The sequence below is a fragment of the Pieris brassicae genome, chromosome 6 (genome assembly GCF_905147105.1).
Source record: "Pieris brassicae chromosome 6, ilPieBrab1.1, whole genome shotgun sequence".
Taxonomy (NCBI): Eukaryota; Metazoa; Arthropoda; class Insecta; order Lepidoptera; family Pieridae; genus Pieris; species Pieris brassicae.
In genome coordinates this window covers 1,247,655-1,270,580 of record NC_059670.1, presented here as the reverse complement: position 1 = coordinate 1,270,580, position 22,926 = coordinate 1,247,655, and the positions used below count along the sequence as shown (strand labels likewise).

Genomic DNA, 22,926 nt, shown 5'->3' with positions numbered 1-22,926 from the left:
TCAAATAGTGAATTAGAACTGAAACAGTCATCATGGCTATTAACAGTTTTCAAACTCAAAGATATTGTATTTATTTATTCACATCCCACTGAACAGTATAAAAAAAACATAGAAATAGTGCACCCTGCAGCCCTATTGTAATTAACAGATCTCTTCCAGACAAAGCTATTAAAACTTTATTATATTTAGAAGATTATATAAGCAACCTTACCTACAATACCAAAAGATGTACCCATAAAAAAAAACATTTAATCTCAAGTAAAATCATTGCATCCAAAACTAACTTTAAAAATGACAGCTGATATTGTAATTTTTGGGAAAAAAAATAAAAATCTTAATAAAATTATATTAATCAATATAATTTTTAATAATTTCATAAGATTTTTATTTTATTGACAATTTTTTTAATAATTACGTGACAGAATCATTGCCATGACCACCAACAGTTCGAGAATCACAGAATCTTTAGTTTCAGTTAAGAATAGTTAAGTTTAAAAAAGTATTATACACTTATTTAATTTCAAATCATCTAAATTTTATATTATTTAAACAAAATATATGAAAAGCCGGTTGACAATGACCTTCGCAATACAGATCAATAAAATTAATAATAAAGACAAAATTTAACTTACATAATAGACGTTGCGGCGTATAAAACAGGATATATTGAACTACCAAACTATCACTATAGTCATTGTTAACTTTATTGTATGGATTAATCTGTATAAAAAAATATCTGCCAACAAAAATTTAAAAAACCACAAAGAATTCTAATCCAAATTCCAATAGTTGTTACTTGTTAACAATGAACGTGTTTTGACATAAGATTTTTGTAAATTGTCAATTGAATTTTGGAACACGGAAGCTGAGTGAAATGTCAAGTCCTCAACAAGCAAAAGTCGTTAGTCAACAATAAACAATAAAAATACAGACAAACTAGATATATTAAGATTTCAATAAGATATAATTTTGTAAATAAATTTCAGCAATAAAAAAATAAATACAGTATTTTAACTTTTTTTACACAATACTGCCACCTTGTTTTATTTATATTAAGTTATAATCAACTATGTGATCAGTGATGAGTTGAAAACAATAGTAATGCAATTGAGTAACAGATGGCACTAAACCCTATATATTGAATGCGAAAAAACAGATTTTTGTCAAATTAGCCTTATTAAGGATGGTGTTTTAGTGTTATTTTTTAAAATAACATATAATTTAGTTTGGTCATATTTTTGGTGTGTACAGAACGAGCTTGTGCTATACATATAGCTCATTAGTAATTTTGAAACTATAAATGAAATCGCAAAAGCACTAGCCAAGATAAGAGCACAAATGATAGGGCATATTATTGGAGCAAGTCTTCCAAGTCGATTGGAACGAACTGATCCAATTTCAGAATCGGTGTCGCTGTGTCTTTCGGAATCCTTTGTCATTTCTGAAACAAATTATTTCCAGTTACAAAATATCTACTATTACCTAAATATTAAGTGGCAGAGATAACTGCTTCTTTGTTTAGCATATTGGACTGCGGATCATGAGGTCTCGAATTTAAGTCCATCTGAGTTAGCCTGAAAGTCATTCAGGCAAGGCAAAAGCAACAATAAGATTGAATACTTGTTTAACAATTCTCTTCTCTCACAACTATTACAGCCGTGATAACCGTTGCTAGTTAATTGCTATCAGGCGTACCTTTCTAATAATTTTTAACGTTCTAAATTGTCTTTAAGGCAACCAATATCTATTTTAATTTAATACTAACCTAATCCAAACCTTTATTTTTATATGTTTAATTATAAAAACTATTATAACTCATTTTAACAAATAGCCCGTTTCAATAATTTATTTTATTTTATTCAATCAAAAAAAAATAACGTCAAATATTGAAATTTACTTTTGACATACATAATAGACAATTCAATTCCTTTATAACCTAAGTGCAATTTATATTAAATAATATCTATGTATCTCTATCTATCGTGATTAAGTACAATTTATTTAGCCACACCACACCACGCATGTTACTTTAATTCCACAGATCCAACTTAAGTCTTCTGTTATAATGTGTCTATGGTATATTAAAACAGTCATCTTATCTGTCATAAAGTCGTTATGAAGAATCAACGATTCGATTTATTATAAAAATACAATTTATAATGAAACTATATCGCTACATTTTATCTTTCACTATAGTAACAATCTTTTGCTTTGTCGGGTTCATGTATCTAATGATTCAAGTAGACCCAGATTTAAGAAATATACCGAATAAGGCTGCTCGTATGATGGAATATTATTCACGGGAAGATGTTACAAATGAATTGGTAAAAATGTAGTCTTTTGTTTTCTTCCCATAAAAAGATTAAGAAATAGTATCTTGTTAGTATTTTTGAATATCACTCGTTCATCACTTCGGTTCATATAATCCTACGGGGAGGCCCCAGCACTTCTTTTGTGGAAATGTGTGAATTCGGAAAGTGTTGAAGAAACTTATACCTATTGTTTTTAACATTATTAAAGAAAGCTTGTGATATTTATGTATATGTGTTTTAGGATATCGCTTTTCAGAATTTAATAGACCGTCTCCTGTCTATAACGCTTTTATTTTCAGCCTTCGCCAGAAATATATATTGATATGAATACTCATAGAAATGTATTCAACACTACTTGGAGAAATATTATCTGGTAACATAAGTGAAAAGAGACCACGGTCTGCCTAATAAATAATTTAAAAGTAGCGTTTCTTTTTTATGTAATTTTTTATAATCCCGATATTTCTGTTTAATCCCAAAAAATACGTGTACGAAATCAGATTACATACAGCTATATTATGTGACTTTTAGCCTCTACATAACTAAAAGTTTAACTTTCAGCTAAATTAAATTATTTAAAAGTAAGTACCTAAAGATTATCGTATATAAGCGACTAATCAGCATTAATCTTTAACATGTACCGTTACACAAAATAATGCGTGATGGGGCTCAATCGCCGAATGAATGGAAATTAAGGAAAATATCCAATCAACAACCTTATTAATTTATCAAAATAATTCTCGTTACCAACTAAAGCCAACCAAGCAAACACCCCAAAAAAATGTGGCACTTTCACACTGTTTAGGTCGCCCTTAGACTTCTGTATCTGTTTCATGATCATTTGTCAATCTAATAGGCATGTAGGTGATCAGCCACTTGTGCCCGTGCACGCCGGCGACTATCAAGCAAGCCGGTTTCCTCACGATGTTTTCCTTCACCGTTCGAGGGAATGTTAAATGCTCACAGAGATAGAAAATCCATTGGCGACATCGGGGATGTGAGTCGTTAGCCACTAAGCCAATAACGCTCTCTCTTAATAACTTAAGCAAAAATACGATATGAATATAATTAACTTTAAAAGTAGGTAATTACTATGAAGTAGAAGTGAAAACTCTGAGCTAATTATAATATTCTTTGATAAACGTTCTATAGAATATACAAGTAGGTATTATTTTAAAAGTAGGGAAGTTTTATGAAGTAGAAGTAAAAACTCTGAGCTAATTATAATATTCTTTGATAATGCTTCTATAGAATTTACAATTATCTATAATTAAACGACCTCAGTCGTCTTGACAGCGTATTGTTTCTATCGTGTTTTGGCGATTCAAAGATGTTATTTTTTCAATTTTTAGACGTTTATAAGTTTATACAGGTACCTTTATAAATCCCTTAAAAATGCCCAAAATTAGTCCAGTATTCCTTATAGCAACAGCAGCTGTTATTCTGCTTTGTTTTGGAGTACTCTGTTATCTCATGAAAGCTGTTAATCCGAAACCGAACCCAGAAAACGCCAGGAGATACAGCTCAGTAAGTTCCGAAAATAGTATTTATATTAATAGTGCTAAATTTATTGACGTTTTAGTCTTCTGCCTAAGTATCTACAAGTTTATAGACATACGAACAAAAATTCAATAACAATAACATTGAATCCAAATGTTAAAGGTTCCATCGAGATTCAAATACCTAAATTCTTTTTAAAATATTAACAAAAATTTAATAAATCTTAACTTATATATTTTAATAAACCTTTTTAAAATTAAATAATTTGATTTTTATTTCAGCAAATCATACCATTTACGGAAGAACTGAGGCAGAATGGTAATTTAGACTATGGATTAGAAAAGCTTCCAGAAAATGTTACTGTACATGTTAAACCTCCCACCGAGAGGAATATCCAATCCTTTTCGTCTGATAATGCTGTCATTTTCGTACCTATAGGGCCAAACATGAATAACTCTCATGTCAAAAATAATATAACATCAGAAAACGAAACAAACATAAAGGGACAAAGAAGATCAATTAAGTACGATGACGAATATCTTGATTTAATCAAAATTCCTAGTTCGTTAATTTTAAATCTCAGAGACTATGCTGGACCAAAAATTATTATAAATTTGAGTCCTGAAAGCATTAATAAAAGAGGAAGAAAAAGAAGTTCCAGTAAGGAAAAGGGTTACAACAAAACAGTAATTGTTCTAGAAGTCAATGAGTCCATTCTTCTTAATGTAATAGGGAATACAGAAGATACTTTTGATGAAAAGGAACCAAATATGATAAAGAACGAGTTATCGTTTGACAATATGACCTTCAATCACCTAACGGAAAATCTAATCAATGATTTAATTAATAGTACAACTATTCCAGAATATATAATCGTTAATAGTGATGCAAGTTCATTCAATACGACTATGTTTGCTGACGACCAATCTGAAACCTCTGATGTTATCGAAAAGGTTACATTCAGTTCCACTGAGAAAATTACTTTTAATGATACAACAGACCATGCAAGTACTTTGGAGTTAGATAAAACAACTACTGCTATAAATGATCTTGTTGTTGATTTACTGATGCAAGGAGAGACGTTAAAAGATACTCCACCGCGTAATAACATTATGAATGATAATGTTTATATCACTTCGTATAATTGACAGTGATTTAAAATAATAAAACTAATTATTGGGTCATTAACAAATCCAGTATGAAAAATAAAAAGGCGTATTCTTTGTTTAAATCAGTATTTATTAAGAAAAAAGATAAAATAATCATGATAAAAATAGTATCAGAAATCAAAGCCTTAATTTGTACTGATAAGTAGATAAAATTATTTTATTAATTTAAATTAAATTTAATTAAATTAAATTTAGATTAAATTATTAACTGTTCACAGAAAAGATTACAAATCCACAGAAAAGATAAAATGTGTATTTTGGCTAAATAAAACTAAACTAAAAAACGATGTATTTCTTAGAATCAAACAATCTGGTTGTATTATACTACTTCATATTAAAAACGACATAAAAAATAAACCTTTAATAAACCTCTAGCTTAAAGAAAAAAAAGAAGAACAGAAGTCCACAGAAGAGATTTCTTTTCGGTCGACTCTTAATTAAATATTACTATCTATCAAAGTGTGCTCAGCTCCTAATTAATAAATAAAATAAGAGATCGTAAAAACAAAAGATAACGAAACTATACTCTAGTTACAAACGCCGTTGCTTATAGTATGCTTGTAGTAAGTACGCTAGAATATAGGTTCGTCATCTTCGCTGTCAAAGAAGTGATTAAAAAATACTATTTTAGGCTGCTAAAGATGTATAATCAAGTCGTCTTCATCGCTGCCGTCTCTGCGTAATGGCTGATCACGTTGTGGAGGAAAAATTACATCTGAATCATCTGAGTCTGATGAGGATCTCTTATAGGGATGTGAAGGGGTATCTTGAGAAACTGTTTCTTCTTCAGGTGTAACCAGATTTGACCTATAAGTAACTGTAGAAGCATTGGCTTTGTCTACACTTTGCGGAGATATAATTCTTGCGTCAGCTAAACTCGCGTAGCTATGCGATCGCGCATCATCGAATGAAATTTATATTTCAATTTAATAAAGTTTATATCTCAGGTTAATAAATTAATTTACATTTAAGGCAGGCAGACAGATCATCAGTAACTGACCACAGAAAAGTTTGAAGGGTAAACCAATCAAAACAAGCGCTATAACACGTGACATTTATATGTTAGCTCATAACGAACCTTGTTTTTGTAAATGGACGCCATTAACAATCGATATATATATATATATATATATATATATATATATATGTAGCGTCAGGCCTCGACATTGTTAAGATAACAAACACAAAGTTTTCTCCCAATCACTTGATTTATTCCAATTCTAATTTCAGTCTCTTAATTCAATACGATTTCAATAAACAAATTCAATAGGTAAATATTTCGAAATCTACTCGGTAATTACGTAACGTGTGCACAGGGCAATGGTCGATGAACGACTGCCTGAGTTGTTTTTTTTTTTTTTTTTTTTTTTTTTGAGAATGGAATCTCGCTGTTGGCCTTAAGGGCCTTTACAGCTCAGCTCGGGCTGTTTTGGCGAGCGTAGCTCGGCCAGAATGGCGTATTTATTCCGCGGCTAGCGCAAGGGCGTCTCCTGTGAGATTCGAACCTCGGCTTGGGCCGTCGCGGGGCGGTCAATCGCCTGAAGGGCAGGACGGAAGCTCACTGTAGTGAGCGAAGTGCGAAGTAAAGGTCCTCGCCTTCCCCGGTGAAGGCGGTTTTTTACCCTAATCTGTGATTGGCTATTTTTATTATTGGCCGCGCGGGCGGCATTTAATTTATTGTTTGCTACAGTAATTGGATCGTCCGGATCCGTTAGTATGTGTCGGGGCCTCCTACGAGCCTTTTTTGTCGGGAAGGGGTAATAGTTGATGCTATTACGCACCAGCGGATTGGGATGGTGTTTAGCCTTGTCAAAGTGGCGTGTGGACGCCAACTTCATCCATTGGGCTATGATAGGGAGCTCCAGGTCGTGGTGGAGATCGACGTTTCTCACATAGAAGGGCGCACCGGTCGCGATTCTCATGAATCGCGACTGAAGCACCTGTAGTCGGTGTATATAGGAGGGGGCACAATGCGCAAAGACTACGCTAGCGTATGTCATGCACGGTCGGATGCAGGCCTTGTACAGGGTGACCTTGTGTCTTAGAGATATTTGACTCCTTTTATTTAGGAGGAAATGAAGGCGAGAGAGGACAAAATGGGCCTTCTTGCGAACGGCGGCTATGTGCTTTCGGAAAGACATGCCGCTATCGAGCGTGACCCCTAGATATTTAACGGACTTTTGCCATGGAATGGCTTGCCCGTATAGGGTTACCTCTGTCTTGAGGTGAAATTTATCCCTAGCGATAGCACCGGGGTTGCCCCTGGCAAAGAGAACTGCTACGCTTTTCTCGGGATTTATTTGGAAGCCCCATTTCCGAAACCATTCGCCTAACGACGTGGTAGCGGTCTGGAGTCTGTCCACAATGACACCTCTATCTTTATGGGTGGTATAGAGAGCGGTGTCATCGGCATAGAGGGCTAGCTCCACATTGGGAGCCCTAGGGATGTCGCCGGTATACAGCGTGAACAGAAGGGGCGAGAGGACCGAGCCCTGAGGGACTCCGGCCATGATGGGGCGAGGAGACGATAACGTTCCTTCTACGCGATAGCGCATTGAGCGGTCGGACAAGTGCCTGAGTTGTATCGTGGTTATTGTTGCACCCTCCCTCGCGAGGGGGGTGTTTTTTCTTGTTCGGGGCGTATGCCCCCTTCAAGTGGTGTTTCTGTTCGCGCCCTGCTGATACAGGGCGGTACGGGGGCGGGCATATAGCCCTTGGTGGGGGCTGCAGGCGCGCGGGGAGACTCAGTCTCTACCCGCTGCGCGCAGCCTGTGGGGTCATGTCCGGGTTGTCAAATCCGGTGGTAATGAGGGGGCCAAGGAGTAATCTCGACTTGGCCCTGGTGTCATGATAGGTGGTATCGGGCAGCTAGCGCGGCTCGCGGTCAAGCTCCGCCGGGTGAGACCCCCGGTGGCCCCGGGGGAGGCCCAGCGAGGCGACCAGCGGTCGAAGCCGCAGCTGCTGCCCTGGTGTCGTCGGGACCCGCGGAGAAGAGCTCACGCGGGTACTTGTATCGGTCGGGCGGCCTGGAGTGCCACGGCGCGATATTTTGGAGGTGAGGATGTTGAGAGGCGTCCGCTCGATCAAACATCCTCATCGCGAGCCGTGCGACGAACTCGTCGATTGACTCCATCCGCAAGTCTCGCGCTATGGTGGCGTTCCTCACGTAGCGTGGTGCCTTTACTGCGCGTCGTAAGACAGTGTTTTGCACGATGCGCAGTCTTCGGCGGTTGGTCTCGCTGGCATAGGAGAACCACGCCGGTGCCGCGTACGTGAGGTGAGGGCGCACATACAATTTGTGTAGCGCGAGCTTGGTGCGGAGGGGTAGGTTGCCTGTGATCAGTGGGCGAAGCATGTGCGTCGCCCACTTGGCGCTCCTTACAGCCCTGGAGATGTGGTGCTTCATGGTAAGACTCCGGTCTATGGTGACCCCTAGATAGGTGACCGGCGACTTCCACGGCACGTCTCGATCCAGGAAGCGTAAGGGTGGTGGCAACCTACCCCGGCCGAAGGCAATTGCCTGTGTCTTGTCCGGGTTGGCGGCGAGTCTCCACTTGTCCAGCCACTCTGGCAGGAGGTCCAGAGCGCGTTGGAGTTTTCGGGCAGCGTGCGAGGCCCCCAGCGATGTCGCCACATACGCCGTGTCATCGGCGTAGAGGGCGAGTGTGCACCCCTCGGGGCACGGAACGTCGTCGGTGTATGTGGTGTACAGCAGGGGCGATAACACGCTGCCTTGCGGGACTCCCGCCGTGATGGGTCGCGGTCTCGACGCTGCCTCTCCCGTCGCAACGAAAAACGTGCGCTCGGTGAGAAAGGCGCGGAGCACGGCGACCATTCGGGTCGGGTTCTGTAGTGGGGATCGAGTGACACATCGTACGATCGTTCGACTAATCGCCCGTTGCACGTTGTTTTACAAAACATTGATAGTGGCGCCGTCATATATATTTACGTATATTTCAATAAATATTTACCGTACCATCGACGTCACAGAAAAGTTGCAACCATCTCTGACATTAAAGTAAAACAATCACTAATAAGCGAGGTTTCTATTTTTATTGATGGAGATCTTGCATAAACCGCATGGTCTAAACTATACTTGAACTGACAGGATGAAATAAAGCCAGTTAAAATAAATATTCTAAGGTTGCATTCCAATTATCGACTGTTCAGGATTAAATTTATTTGGACAACGGAAGGAGTGGCGGTACCGATAACAACTTGTTTATGTTTTATCATAATTCGAAGAAATTTAGTTTAAATATTATGTAACAGTGGAAAACAATATTTTGATTATATGAATGACAAATACTGTTCGTGCTAAATCGGTGTCAATCAAAGAAGGATGACAATTGTCGATTTGACTTTTGGTAGATGGTGTCCCGGCGTAATGGAGCAGGGAGTTAAATTTTAACCGCTGTCGCTTGCGCACTAAATATATACCGCATACCTGTACAAACAACATTTGGTTTTATTTTAATGGGTGAAGCGCCTATTTTATCTTCAAAGTTGAATATAAAAGGTTCGTCGACTTTATGCGCTTACTCTGGTATTTAGAATAGGATATTCTGGTAGCTTGAGGACTCGTCATCTAAGTCTTCCGCTTCCTTAGTGAAGAAGAGGAAGAGTGTGAACGCATATTGTTACGAAGACGGGTCGACTGCAATGTTTCTAGATTTTTCCACTACTTAGAGAACTTTTCAGCAGGCTGTAATATGATTTCTGACCGTTTCAGGAAAGTGGTTAATCACATATTAGAAAATTGTAATTTCCATAATGTTACCCTAGTTTTCAGGAAGCTGAAACATTTTTTCAGTCAGTTTCAGAACATGTGTAGTTGAGTGGTGCAGTTTTCAGGAGACCCGTTTTCAGGCGTTTTCAGGCCTAGGTATACCCCTTTGATGAAGGAATATTCTAGACCGAACTTTCTAGGTGTGAGACAAGGACGAAATGATACGAGAGAGAGAGAGGGAAGATCAGAACTTTCTCGAAACTAGACCGAGCACTCTAGAACGCCGTACGACAAGAACGGAGCAACGTGCGAAAGAGACAAAGAGTACGGACGTTCTAGAATTGTGCAATCTACAACGTGTTGTGATTCGTCAGGTCCATATATTGTCGCACTTCCATTCAAGACAAGCCCTCTTAATTCGGGTTCATCTATGGACATAGCTAAAAGGCGGTTTATACCACTCGAATGTAAATTACAGTCATCGCCCATTTATCGCGAGGCATATGACAAAATATTTATTGAATATCTGGAAATGGATTATATTTCAGTAGATCGGTTGCGACAATATAGGATACGTTATTCCTCACAGCATAATTTGTGAGTCATATAAGCACCAAAGAATGGTGCTCGATACCAGCGTGAAGACTGATAATAACATATCAATTAATGATATTTTACATTACCTGACTTATTTGCAGTTCTACTTCGGTTTAGAACGATCCCTATCGCATTTTCCGCTGACGTTAAACAGATGTATTTACAATTAAAACCCTCCCTAAATATAATAAATATCAACGCGTTTATTATAGATTTGATCCGTCTGATCCGTTACAATTATTTGAATTTGTTTTGGATTTTCTTCAAGCCCATATTTAGCGCTTCGGACTTTGAAACAACTAGCTGATGATGAAAGGAGCATATATCCTTTATTCAATAACAACGAAATAATATGACAGCGCATATTATTTCACCGAGGGATGGGCTCATCCTGGATATAGCTTCCGGATACCCAGGCCCACATAAATACAATAGGCCATGTCAAATTTTAAATTATTATAATGTAATTTTGTTCCTGAAGTTCAAAACCTAGGCTGGAAACGGTCCGCAGAAAGTTACCGAAAGGATGTTTTTATTTTAATATTTTTAGAAGTAATAATACGAATGTAAGTATTACCATGCATGTCAGTCATATATAGTAATAGTAAATAATTGAAGGTAAATAATATGGCTGGTTTTCATTGTTTTAGTTAATTTTGAGACAATGCACACATTTTTTAAATGTTTTGTTTATGACCCTATTATGCCTCGAATTATTTGTAATTGTAAAAAAAAATATGTTTAAAAAACATACGTTTTATGGTTTGTTCAACATTGAGGACAGCGTCTTAAGGTAGGTATTCATGTACGTGTCATTGATTGTTGTATGTAAGACAGGTTGAGCTACGCTTTATCTTGATGGTGAACGCTGGTCAAGTAACTGTCAATATTATACAATACGTTTGCACACAACAACAATAATAAAATATATTGAATTCGTATCATTACTCTGTTGTAAATTTGTTGCAGCTTCCACAAAGTTGACATAGTAGGTTTCAACTTTACCTTTAAAGGTTCTTGCACACATTAAATCGTTAATGTTATAAATAGGTTTCGCGCCACTCCCAAGCGCGATAAAGCCTTCTATAATTCAATACTATTTTATTTTAGTTTCTTAATTATCGAAAACAACTTTTTGTTTGTTGTAAAAAGTGATTGCAATTTATGTGGCAACTTGATTTTAAATTAATTAAATTATAATTCGAATCTAGAATTAATCGTTATGTCGTGTTCAATTTGAAGGTGAAATCGAAAATAATGTCGTTGGTGTTGGACAACTTTTTTCGGTCTCTTCCCCGGCAAGATTCAGCGCTTGAATGTTGGAGAGATATTGTCAGATCCTTAAAGAGCCCACACACTTAAATTGACGAAGGACCTGAGCCTAATTGAGTTTGCATATATATGCATATAAATGTAAATATGCATACACATTTTGTGCCTTAAGCGCTGTTCATTAGAAATATACACATTTCCAATTACATTTATTAGTTATAATCCTAAAAATATAAAAGTTTTAATCTATATTTCGTAATTATATATCGGATTCATAGAACTTACGAATGGCTGGTATAACAAAGTGAATTGATTAAAGTCAGAACAAAGTGAATGTCAGTTTGGCAACAGGTATGGCTCTACAACCGAGAGAGCGTTCCCACGTGTCGAGCTCGCCTGCCTTGGACGGCCTTGCCGATTTACTTTTGCTTGTTACACTACATTCGTTACATATAAGTGCACTTAGGAACATTTAATAGTAGAGCTTAAAGCTACTATACCAATCTATAAATTTACACCTAAACGGTGGTTTCTCTAATAATTGTTCTGTTACTACAAAAGTCTAAGTCACGTATGAGATTGAATCCGGAGATTTTGAGAGAAACAATAACCGTTCCTGGTACGCATAAAAGCTGAAACATTGACTTATTAATAATAATTTTTTTGTCTTTTGACAATGCAGGTATTGAACATCTTCGTTAGAGGCTGGTGTTTCTGATGCATCGGAATCGAGGCTTTTTATAGAAATTTAGAAACAGATACTTTACATTTTTTTTTACTTATGTAGACTGGAAATACTTTATTCCACAAAAATGGCCCAAGAGAGCAGAAAAAAATATTCGAATATTGTGAGTGAATTATATAGCCAAGATGGAATTCCTAATATAAAACAAAAAGTTTCAAATATTGTAGAAGAAAAAAAACTTTTTTTTTAAATACAATTAAACTAAGTAATACCTAATTTGGCTGTGGTGTGTTAGTGTAGAAGTGAGGGTACGTATGTACGTCAGGGTGTGTATGTGGGGTGTGCTGAAGATGGAGATGATTTTGCGCTATGGATATTCTTAATGATTTGCAATAATTAAATTAAGCAAAGCAAATATTAAATACATAGAAAGAAAGTCTATTGGTGCACAGCCGAGGATTGAACCTACGAGCTCAGGGATGAGAGTCGCACGCCAACACGGTTTTTATTATATACAACAGTATAAAGTTAAATAATTTGACTTAAAGCTTCACATTTGTAGGATACAAACATTTTATTTGAAACCTTGTACTTTAAAATAAATATTTATGAAATTGCACAGTCGTTGGTTGAAGTCAGAATAATGCAAGTAATAATGTAAAATGAGTGTTGCGACCCCGTTTCACGATCTAAAACTTTTTGATCATGTTAGTCAGAGAATATCACAACTCTTTTGAAAATATTTATTTTGTTCTTTACTATTCAGTCTTCATTTTGCGAAATTATAAGTGTCGTATTATTCCGCAACAATTTAAAAAGATTACGTTACGTTTAATTGTACGTCAGTTTCGTTGACCTTCCAACTTTTGATATATTTTAATTGTTTTATAAGTACTTACCTATACATTTGACTGTCAAAAACAATTTACAATATGCAGATGGCTTTATTTGAGTGTTTGACCATGGTGTATGAACTTCTAGATTCGAGTACCGGGGAATCACGTTTAAATAGAAAGAAGGTTGATTGCTTACCATGTTTACTTCTTCTCCGTAGTTTTCATAACTGAAGGTCAACTGCCGGTCTTTAAAAGCTCTATTCGACACGTCGAAATTCTGCCTCCAAACAACTCTTTCCTCAGCTTATCTCAGTGCATTACGGATGTAGAGAATTGTCTTCGGTAGGCGATCGACCGCGATTTCTTCTACCATCAATCCTCTCAACCTAATGGGTTAACACACACAGAAAACACATGACATACAAAAACAAGATACATCTATGTGCATCAATGACAAGTGTGCATAACATTAAAAGTAAAAGACACTCTAGACCAAAAAATACAAATGTGCAATTTAACATTTTGATATATTTCTACTTTGCAATTTTTACTATTGGTCACGGATCAACAGTGGCAGCAGCAACTTACGTCTGAAGACATGGAGACTGTCATTAAATGGATCTGCTTCGCATGTACTCAACGTAATGGTTGATAAGATTGATGATAATCCAGCTTGTTGTGATTCAGATCTCTCCTGGCAATATGGCCAATGTAGCTAAGCACCAGTTTGTGATAGTTGACAATCTTGTGGTGATCTTTAGTTGGTTGAGAATGGACTTATTGGTTCTTTTTGCAGTATAACATAACAAGTCGTTCTGAAGAAATGTCTGTCCAGGAACAAAGGTTATATTTATGTAATATATCTTTAAAACACCTGTGTAAGTAATATAAATTGTATAATAGAGTTTCAATCGACAGGAATGGGGAAGACACATTTCTGCGTATCTTACAGCAAGCAAGCACGAAGATCATCAGCCATCACAGTCAAAACATTTACGAGTACATTTACCGGGAATCGACCTCAGGAGTTTTACTAACTGATACCAATCTTTAATATAAATGATACTGTACGAGCCAAGGCTCATTCTTCTGAAGAAGAATTGGCTTGTGGCGTGGCGATTGATTACCTAAGTCGGAGTTACGCCCCGAGAGTATATGGTGTAGGGATGCCAGATACAGGGATTATCTTCAGCTATGATTAAATTGTATATCGTTTTACTATTTATTCTTCTGTTATACGAGTGAAAATAATATCTTCTATTACTTAAAGCATCCGATTGACCCAGCCACCGTAGAGGTGCTTTGCATACAAATCTGTTCAAACATGCAAAAGCAGTTTAAACGATTTTAATTTAATTAAGACGATGCATTTTACGAAATTGTAAGATAATTTTAAGTATTACAACCTTGAATTATAAAGTTCAAGATAATGGGCGTTTCCTTGCGAAACAAACGTATTTAATTAGAAAAGGTATAGCTTTAATCGAGAGGCCTTGATTTAACATTATTTTATATACTGCAATGTATTATATGATTTTTTTATGTAATACTTCAGTGAGCATCTGATTCTACATAGTGGTGCTGCTCGGCTAAAACGTGGATGTTGGAGTTCAGCCCCGTAACATTTGTGAAGTCCACGACGAGTCTGGAACGGGGTGCCTTTGCTGGATTGCTCTTCAATAGTTTATTTAACTGACCCCGAGTAATATAAAATTTATTTCAATCCGTCAGCGAAACAACGGATACATAAATACGTCTGCCTCATTTTGGGTTATAAAAATTAGTTAAGTTAAAAATTACAAGGTACAACAATTATTATCTAATAATACAAAAACTGATTGTTTATATATTCAAATAATTCATTCATCCGCTTCTAATAGGATCTATATAAATTACAAAATACATATTAAAAATAAAAAAAATAAACAGTTTAAACACAGTTGCAAAAAAGAGATTAATTGAAAATAACATTAGACTCATACAGATTACACTGTTTGGCAGGGGCGGATCTACTTAAGGGCTTTTTGGGATCCCTGAGATCAATCAACTCTATGCGCGTTTATCGAACGGAACGGGGAATTCCCCGTCGCTTGTTCGGTCGGTGTAGTTTTTCGCGTGTGCGTCTATTACGGGCCACTTCCGGCCATGCTCTTTGGTGTGGCATTAATGTTACAAATCTTTAGAAATTTTAAACAAAATACACGCACGTAAACTCATTATAAAAGAGTTCACTAATAAAGCAACAAATATATACCACTTGTAAACTAAGAGAAATATACATGTATGGACGTTTGTCCCGTCTCACCTCCTTCGGACAAGCAATAAAGCTGGTGCAGCCGCTGAGCAGGCTGAACGGCTCAAATATAATAGTCTTTCCTCCAACTTTGCTTCAACGAATAAGTATCGCAATACAGCAAGGAAATACTGCCAGCGTTAAAGGTACATTGCCACTGGAACCAAACTTTTAAAACTAGTTTTAATATTCTTTTTATTAAATTTTAAAATACTGTATATTTGATTGATATGATTACTAACAAACATAATGTCGAGAAATATATAATTGCTATTTGTGAGTAACTGGAATAATTCGAACTCTTTTTAAACGCTATATAACAGTATTCGTACATTTTGTATGTAAAATTGCTAGACTATTTCAAATGTAACCCAGATAAATAAGTCTTCGCACAACATACCTTAATTGAAATATCTTTCTAATCAAGCTTAATTAACTTCCAAATACAAATAAGAGATTTATGTTATTTACAACGTTTTAAAATGGACATTCTCAGACACATGCCTAAGTATATGGTTGTACAATATTAGTGATTTACGAATATATTAGAGGCAGAACGTTAGGTCCAGGGTTTGCAACAATGTACAATTATCTTGGTGTTCAGTATAGGATCTTCAATCTATGAATCGATAACATTTGACAGTCCCAAAAGACTGATTATTTTGAATAGAAAAATGATGATACAGACGTAGCAAGTATGTCTGCTTGTCATCCAACCTATAGATTTCGAGAAAACCCAAAGTCTTAGAAGCGTAGTAATATATAATAGTATAATTTTGTGTATCACGGCCAGTAGACTCAAGAAGACTAATAAGTTGACAACGTAAATTAAAAATCTCTTGTAAAAAATAACCTGTACCCATAACATCTGTAAATATCTCTGATACACATTAAAACACGTCAAAATACGCTCCTAAGACCGCGCACAGTTGCTAGCGTCCAAGATTATTCAAGAGTTTACGATTAAAACGACCTGACTTTTATTAATAACCTGTAGTACATAGACGACACTTATAATTACTCTGCCCTTTGTATTTTTATATAATTTAATAATTCCCTCAATAACGTCGATGAAAGGTAATAAATAATTTTTCCTTACAGTTTATTTCAAACCTTTTCATGTCTCGTTATGTTCAAAGTTTTTCAATTTTCTCCCAGACTGGCGCTCAAAGAAATGTACGTTAAAGGTGATTTTAAAAATAACCTTAGACTATTGAATAATAAGCGGATGTTATCGTGTAAATTATGTTTACCCAGTGGAAAATTATTTATAAACCGAAATGAAAAAAAATGCTATTAAACGAATTATTATTGCTCCTATTAAATACATTTGACATCCGTTAAAATTGTATACGATTTTCCCTGTTTAGTTCATTGAAATGTTACAATTTGAGGGCCAAACTGAACATTTATTAGAGGAAGCAATTTTATTTTGTGTGTTTTACATGTAGTCATCAGAATCTTAAACCAAAGTTTGTGAGGTTGGCGGCCTTGTGCCCCAGCCGTCATCTTGGTAAAAGGGGTGAAAACACATTTTTGCCTATATCTTCAAAACTATCCAACGAACTAATTTTTTTTAAAAACAAAGCAAGTCGCCTACAATTACGTTAATGTAACTTTTTATCATAAATACAAAATTATAAAAGTTACGAGTAAAAAAGTGAAAAGATGACATTTTGAAGAAACTAATCAAAAATTGACGTACACAAAAGACGTCTATCAAAATGTCTATAAATAAAAATGAAATTGGATTTAGTACAAATATAACGTATTCTATTAAGTAGCTAAGTCTCTAATCTTAATTTTACCCATAACGGCAGCGTCATGTGACACTCACGTATGTTTTGGATATGCCCAAATCTACTGTGCGTCAGAGAAAAATTTCCTAACACGTAGTATCGTTCTATTTACGAGTACATAATTTACTTATGCATGACATAAACTTCTCATTGTAAACAGATAATGTAAATCAGTGATGAATCGCGTGGTCTTAGGAGAATAATTTGTTTTTATTTAATACTTTGGATCAGAAATGATGTAGATGAATAACGTACTGTATTTAACAAGGTCAATTGGTTAAGCAAAAGCGATTATATAACAAACGGTTTAATATTGGATTTGTGTTGTCATATAAAACTAAATTAGCTTAAATAACAATGATAATAAATAAAAATTGTTAAAAAGGAAAAAAAAACTAATTTAAAAAATTTTGCGCCTTTAATGCTGGCAGCATATCGTCGCTGGAAGAATTTATTAATCTTTAACTAGCGCCTTTGTACTTGTAACTAACGGCCCAAGAGTCTCTACTCCAAAGGAAATAAAATCAACTTTGAAAAGGAAAACCTCTTATATTTGAGCCGTTTATTATTTTCGCTGCAGCCGCGTCAGCTTCTGTGCTGTCTGATTTACCAACTAAGCAACAGTAGTATAACAGTCAACAGCCTAATATGCTAAGAAATATATCGTTAATATTCTTCTGTATCACCGGTAGTAGTCAACAACAGTACGCTTTCTTTAAGACCTACATTGGTTGATATAAGGATGGACTTTGAACAAATTATGAAAGAAGTAACATGGTACTAATTCGCAGCGAATAATGTTCTGATAAATAATCGTAATGGTGAAGATAACGGATGTCATTCACGCGTCACCTCACGGTCGGATGTCAGTCAATGCACTTGCATTTTGTTTTGTTTTCAGCTTATTACATTTATACTAGTAATATCTGTGACTATGTAGATTTATTTTTTGTAGTCTGTGAAATATTAGTCGAGTCTGTGTGTAGTTACTTTAGTAGTAGTTTTGAGTCTAGATGGCCATGGCCATCTCGATGGTGGCTGAAATACAAGAATATATATTTAATTGTAATACTCAACTCTTTTTCTATATACCCTATTATATAAATCAGCCTTTTTTATTGTTTTAGAATGTATTATTAATTCAAAGTTAAAACTGGCATTGTATAATAATACATTTTTAACTTTAGTTTATGAATACAAAGCATAATTATCAACTTCCAACTGTATAAACCTAATTAAATATAAGTTAGTTAGTATGTTATCTTCTAAAATTTGTTTTTTTATAACTAAGTTGGTTAATATAATTTGTAAATAATGTATATTTGATTGTTATGTTTAGGTTTTAATAAACGATAATCTGAATTTACAAATCTTTGTCAACAAGTTGTAGGGAATGAGTTTTTTGAGGTTATTTTTGGTCAAAAAGCTCGTGGATTCGCACTAGGCAAAATGATTTTTGCCTCTTAATAACACAACTTAATGCTCTTAATATTAAAGGATTTAACCTTTATCTGAATTACTGTCTTAATTATACTGTGTGTTTATCAGTCCTCGTGTTTATTAGCGTTAAGTTGACAAAGTTTGGAGCGGGTCAAGTGTGAGCGTTGACAAGTGCATGTTAATGGATCCGATTAAACTCCAATTACGGTTAAATAATAACAAACGTCATATGATAAGAGACTTTGTTTATTGTAAATACTTCTATACAGTTTAGTTTTAAGCTAAATTTAGTTTTATTACAAAAATCTCTTGTAATAAAAAAGAAATTGAAGGCGGGTTGAAAAGTTCGTAGGTTGACACATAGATGGCGCTACCAGTATTAAAATTACATGATTTTTAGCCCTAACCTTCAAAAGAAATTACTGTTTGTTTAAAACAATGGATAAAAAAAATTTCTTGGGTTGATAAAGCATTGCTTTTATCCGAAAAAAACCTATTGATGCCAAGGGTTGGTTCGATAAATATCTGTAAAATGTACCGTTGAGAAGTGGTTTGCGTCTGAATGAGGCGAAATGAGCATCAAAAACCGACAAAAACATAAAATAAGTCCACAAAATAATTTTGGATAAACGAAAAGCGAAGGTTTTTAATTATTAAATAGTTATCATAAAATAGGAAACGAAAATGGAAATGCATTACAAGAGCAACGGCCAGCCTTAAGCAATGTCGAGGCAACAAAAATCAATAAAAATCTAAATATAAAAAGAATTGTGGCAAAGTTCTTTAGACACATAGAAATATAATACAAATAATATAATACTAATGATTAGTTAAAACTTAAATATATTAAATAACCTAACAATAAACATATCAACATAATAAAAAATCATAATAAGTATTCGAGTTAGACTATAGAGACTATAGATTTTTTGTTATTATATTTACGTATAATATTAGTAGGTACACGACGTCTGACGGAGTAAAGGCCTCATCCAAATTCTTCCATTTGTCTCTCATCTTCGCTATTTTCCAATCTCTTTTAATTCACCTACCAGTATAATGGAGGTCGTCCTCTATCTTTTCTAACCTAAAAAGACTCAAAATAGAGAAAGATAAATCATTAACGATACCGAATTTGATACAGAAATGAAATAGGAACTGGAAGTACTAATTCTAATTGATATTTTGAGCTCGTCTTTAGAGCGAGTCTGCTAAGCGTTTCAATCCAGGGCGGGGATGTGGATGTTTTCCGGTTTTAGATGTTAGGTATTGTCATACATGTGTCTGTTACTTTGTGTGTGTAGTTTGTGAGTGTGTTTTCTTCTGCAGTGTATGTTGTTTATTTGTGATTAAGAGTCGTTACGTTCGGATAGCGACTGGCTATTCCCAAACGAATGGTTATAATGGGAAACACGTATTCATACTTAATTTGTTAGGTCTCGCTTATTAAAACATATTTTTCTTTCAAGCATAGGGATAGATTAGATCGTCTGGATACAGCCTAATGACTTCGTTAATGGCGTTGTGAGGAGGCTATATCAATAGTAGATTTAGAGTGTAGAGAGCGCCGATATCTCTTTTAGGGAATATAAAATAAACGACTTAAGTGAAAGCAAACCCAAAGATAACGAACATAGTTTTCACTAGAAATACTTTACTGCATACTATTCTAATTTTCTTTTCTAGCAACATTCGATGATTTTCCATGTATTTATTCTGACCCGTTGTTTATTCTAGAAATTGCGGTCATTTTAAAATCGAACATTGAACCTGAACTGAAAAACAAACTCAAATTATGGAATAAATGTTCTACATTCTCGGAATATCATTTGTTTTACAGTTACTGTAATAATGAAACAGTAATGGGACACGAAGATTTATTCACTTTTTTGCAGTCGATAGAGACTATCGCCGTCTTGTTATTAGATATACTTATGGATCTGGGTTATCAAAGCGACCCTGAGAGCCTCTGAAATGCAAACGAGGTGAAAAAAGAAAATACTTTTTAGTCAATTTCATTTGTTTTCTGAAACATAGTGGCAAGGCAATGTCATGGAACTCTTCAGACTTCAACTCGCGTGTGGCCCAGCGCACCTCGCAACCTACCTAAGGAATTAGCTTAGAGCGGAACAGTAACGCTAAGCAATTGAAAGCATTCGTAAATTACAGATTACGTCATTACCTTTTTCGTTTAAGAATCTGCCTTTTCCCTCTAATACATAGATAAAGTGGGCCCTAAACCCCTACATCACGATCTCGAGGGCCCCTTGCACTGCACCGCGCAACCTTGACAAAAGAATTTAGTCGAGCTAAAAGAATTGAAGTATTTGAAATCCTTCATATATTTCACAGGTATTATGGTTGGTTGGTTTAAGGGTAGGACCTTTCCTAATTTATAGGTAAATTGATCTCTACCCCTACTGACCTACCCGCCGTGCTGCTTGAGCACAGATTACAAAAATTGTGCCATAAGATTGTCAAATATGTATATTTGTGATCAGTCTAACCTCTTCGATGGGTCCTATATTGATTGTTCCCTTATCCAGACGACGTGTAAGCCTACTTCCTCTGAAAGGATGTATTGAGGCTATAATTGAATATTAACATTGGGTATGAAACGTTCTTTGTGGACATGTCTTCCGCAACATTTTTCTAGACAGAGGAACCTAGCCGAACTAGGTTTTACTATTAGCATAACAGTACTTAGTTAGTAATCCTTTTTTTACGACCTTTATTACAATTTAAATTATGTAAGTATATTTCTTGAATAAAATTACATTATAATGATATTTTTGAATATTTCTATTTGTAAAAGCTTTAATTGGTGCGGCAGCTAATAAGTTTACTGTGTCCGAACAAACAATGTAATGTGGTGTAGAACACTTGTACATAGAACCTTAAACGTAACTGTGTGTATAAGGTCACGATTAAACTGGTATCGGCTTTGATGGATTTTGAAATAGAGTATTGAACATTATGTATCTCAGTTCTCAATTAAAAAAACATTATGCTCTCAAGTTTTCTAACTAAAATTGCGTAGCTTGAAAATTATTCAATTTTTTCCTCATAAATATTAGCAATTAACGAAGTTTGATTTATAATTACACAAGTTCTATTAATTATTAGGAAATTAGAGACCACTTAAATGCAACAGATACACTATTCATTTAATAAATATATTTTATTTTTTGTATCACATTATTACTTCAATTGTATGTATTAAACGATTGAAAGTTAACCATTTTTATTTGATTTCACTTTGTATAAGCTATAATAATGATGGTAATGAAAAAATGCTGGTTATAATAGTGTTACGAGCTAGGGGATCGGATAGAAAATGCCGTAGATTTCTTCAAGGGTTTATTTCTTGATAAATCAACGAGGAATTTATGAACACAAATTAATCGCAGAAATGCACTTATAACACACACAAAAACAGTCACTAATTACATCACTTATGCACACTTCACACAGTACTTTATCACTTTATCGCTTCGGTGTTTCTCTCTTGTTATCGCATTCAAAACAAAAGTGACTAGTCGCGTTTCGGCTCGCTTATATATCCCTGGGAATAATTCTAAACAATATTCGAAAACTCTCTAGGTGGGCTTGCTACTGAGTAGCGATTGCACAATTCTAGAACGTCCGCACTCTTTGTCTCTTTCGCACGTTGCTCCGTCCTTGTCGTACGGCGTTCTAGAGTGCTCAGTCTAGTTTCGAGAAAGTTCTGATCTTCTCTCTCTCTCTGTCTCGTATCATTTCGTCATTGTCTCACATCTAGAAAGTTCGGTCTAGAATATTCTTCATCAAAGGGGTATACCTAGGCCTGAAAACGCCTGAAAACTGCACCACTCTACTACACATGTTCTGAAACCGACTGAATAAAGGTTTCAGCTTCCTGAAAACTAGGGTAACATTATGGAAATTACAATTTTCTAAAATGTGATTGACCCTCTCCTGAAACGGTCAGAAATCATATTACAGCCTGCTGAAAAGTTCTTTAACTAGTGGAAAAATCTAGAGACATTGCACTCGACCCGTCTTCGTAACAATAGTATACAGGTTATAATAGTTACTACGTGCATATTTTATTTTTTGTGCACTTTCTCAGTCCAATACAAACGTAACCTTGCAAGTATACAGCGATTATAAGTTTAATTCAAATAGGTTAATCGATATTGCATTTTAATGGAAAAATCTCAATAGAGTCATTTTTCGTCTCGCACTTTTAAATTTAAACCGATAATTGTTGTTTTAATAATGGTAAATATCAAGGATTTAATTATTTTTGTAA

The 22,926-nt window shown here is 35.2% G+C and overlaps 2 protein-coding genes and 1 long non-coding RNA gene across 4 annotated transcripts in view; 2 read left to right on the top strand and 1 right to left on the bottom strand.

Moving 5' to 3' along the window:
* Window positions 1-1,836, bottom strand: part of LOC123711441 (protein GDAP2 homolog) — an 82,776-nt gene extending 80,940 nt beyond the window's left edge. The window contains exons 1-2 of one of the 2 annotated variants that reach the window (XM_045664036.1): window positions 1,777-1,836; window positions 633-1,441 (exon numbers count right to left, since the gene is read on the bottom strand). The gene's annotated coding sequence lies outside the window, so the exon portion shown is untranslated. Of the gene's footprint in view, window positions 1-632; window positions 1,442-1,765 lie in introns of both variants that reach the window. The other variant, XM_045664037.1, reaches the window with a different exon arrangement.
* Window positions 1,837-2,123: 287 nt separating this feature from the next.
* LOC123711299 lies at window positions 2,124-2,737 on the top strand. Its single transcript, XR_006753930.1, has 2 exons — window positions 2,124-2,324; window positions 2,612-2,737. It is a non-coding gene; the product is annotated as an uncharacterized LOC123711299 (long non-coding RNA).
* An 884-nt stretch (window positions 2,738-3,621) lies between these two features.
* LOC123711097 lies at window positions 3,622-5,021 on the top strand. The gene is made up of 2 exons (XM_045663510.1): window positions 3,622-3,839; window positions 4,094-5,021. The coding sequence occupies exons 1-2, from the start codon at window positions 3,708-3,710 to the stop codon at window positions 4,958-4,960; spliced, it is 999 nt and encodes a 332-aa protein (XP_045519466.1). The 5' UTR covers window positions 3,622-3,707; the 3' UTR covers window positions 4,961-5,021.
* Window positions 5,022-22,926: the final 17,905 nt, after the last annotated feature.

Excerpts from the sequence above, each read along its gene's own strand:
- LOC123711097 (XM_045663510.1), top strand. The coding sequence starts at position 3,708 with ATGCCCAAAATTAGTCCAGTATTCCTTATAGCAACAGCAGCTGTTATT. Across the intron at positions 3,840-4,093 it reads ACGCCAGGAGATACAGCTCA|CAAATCATACCATTTACGGA; the intron begins GTAAGTTCCGAA and ends TTTTTATTTCAG.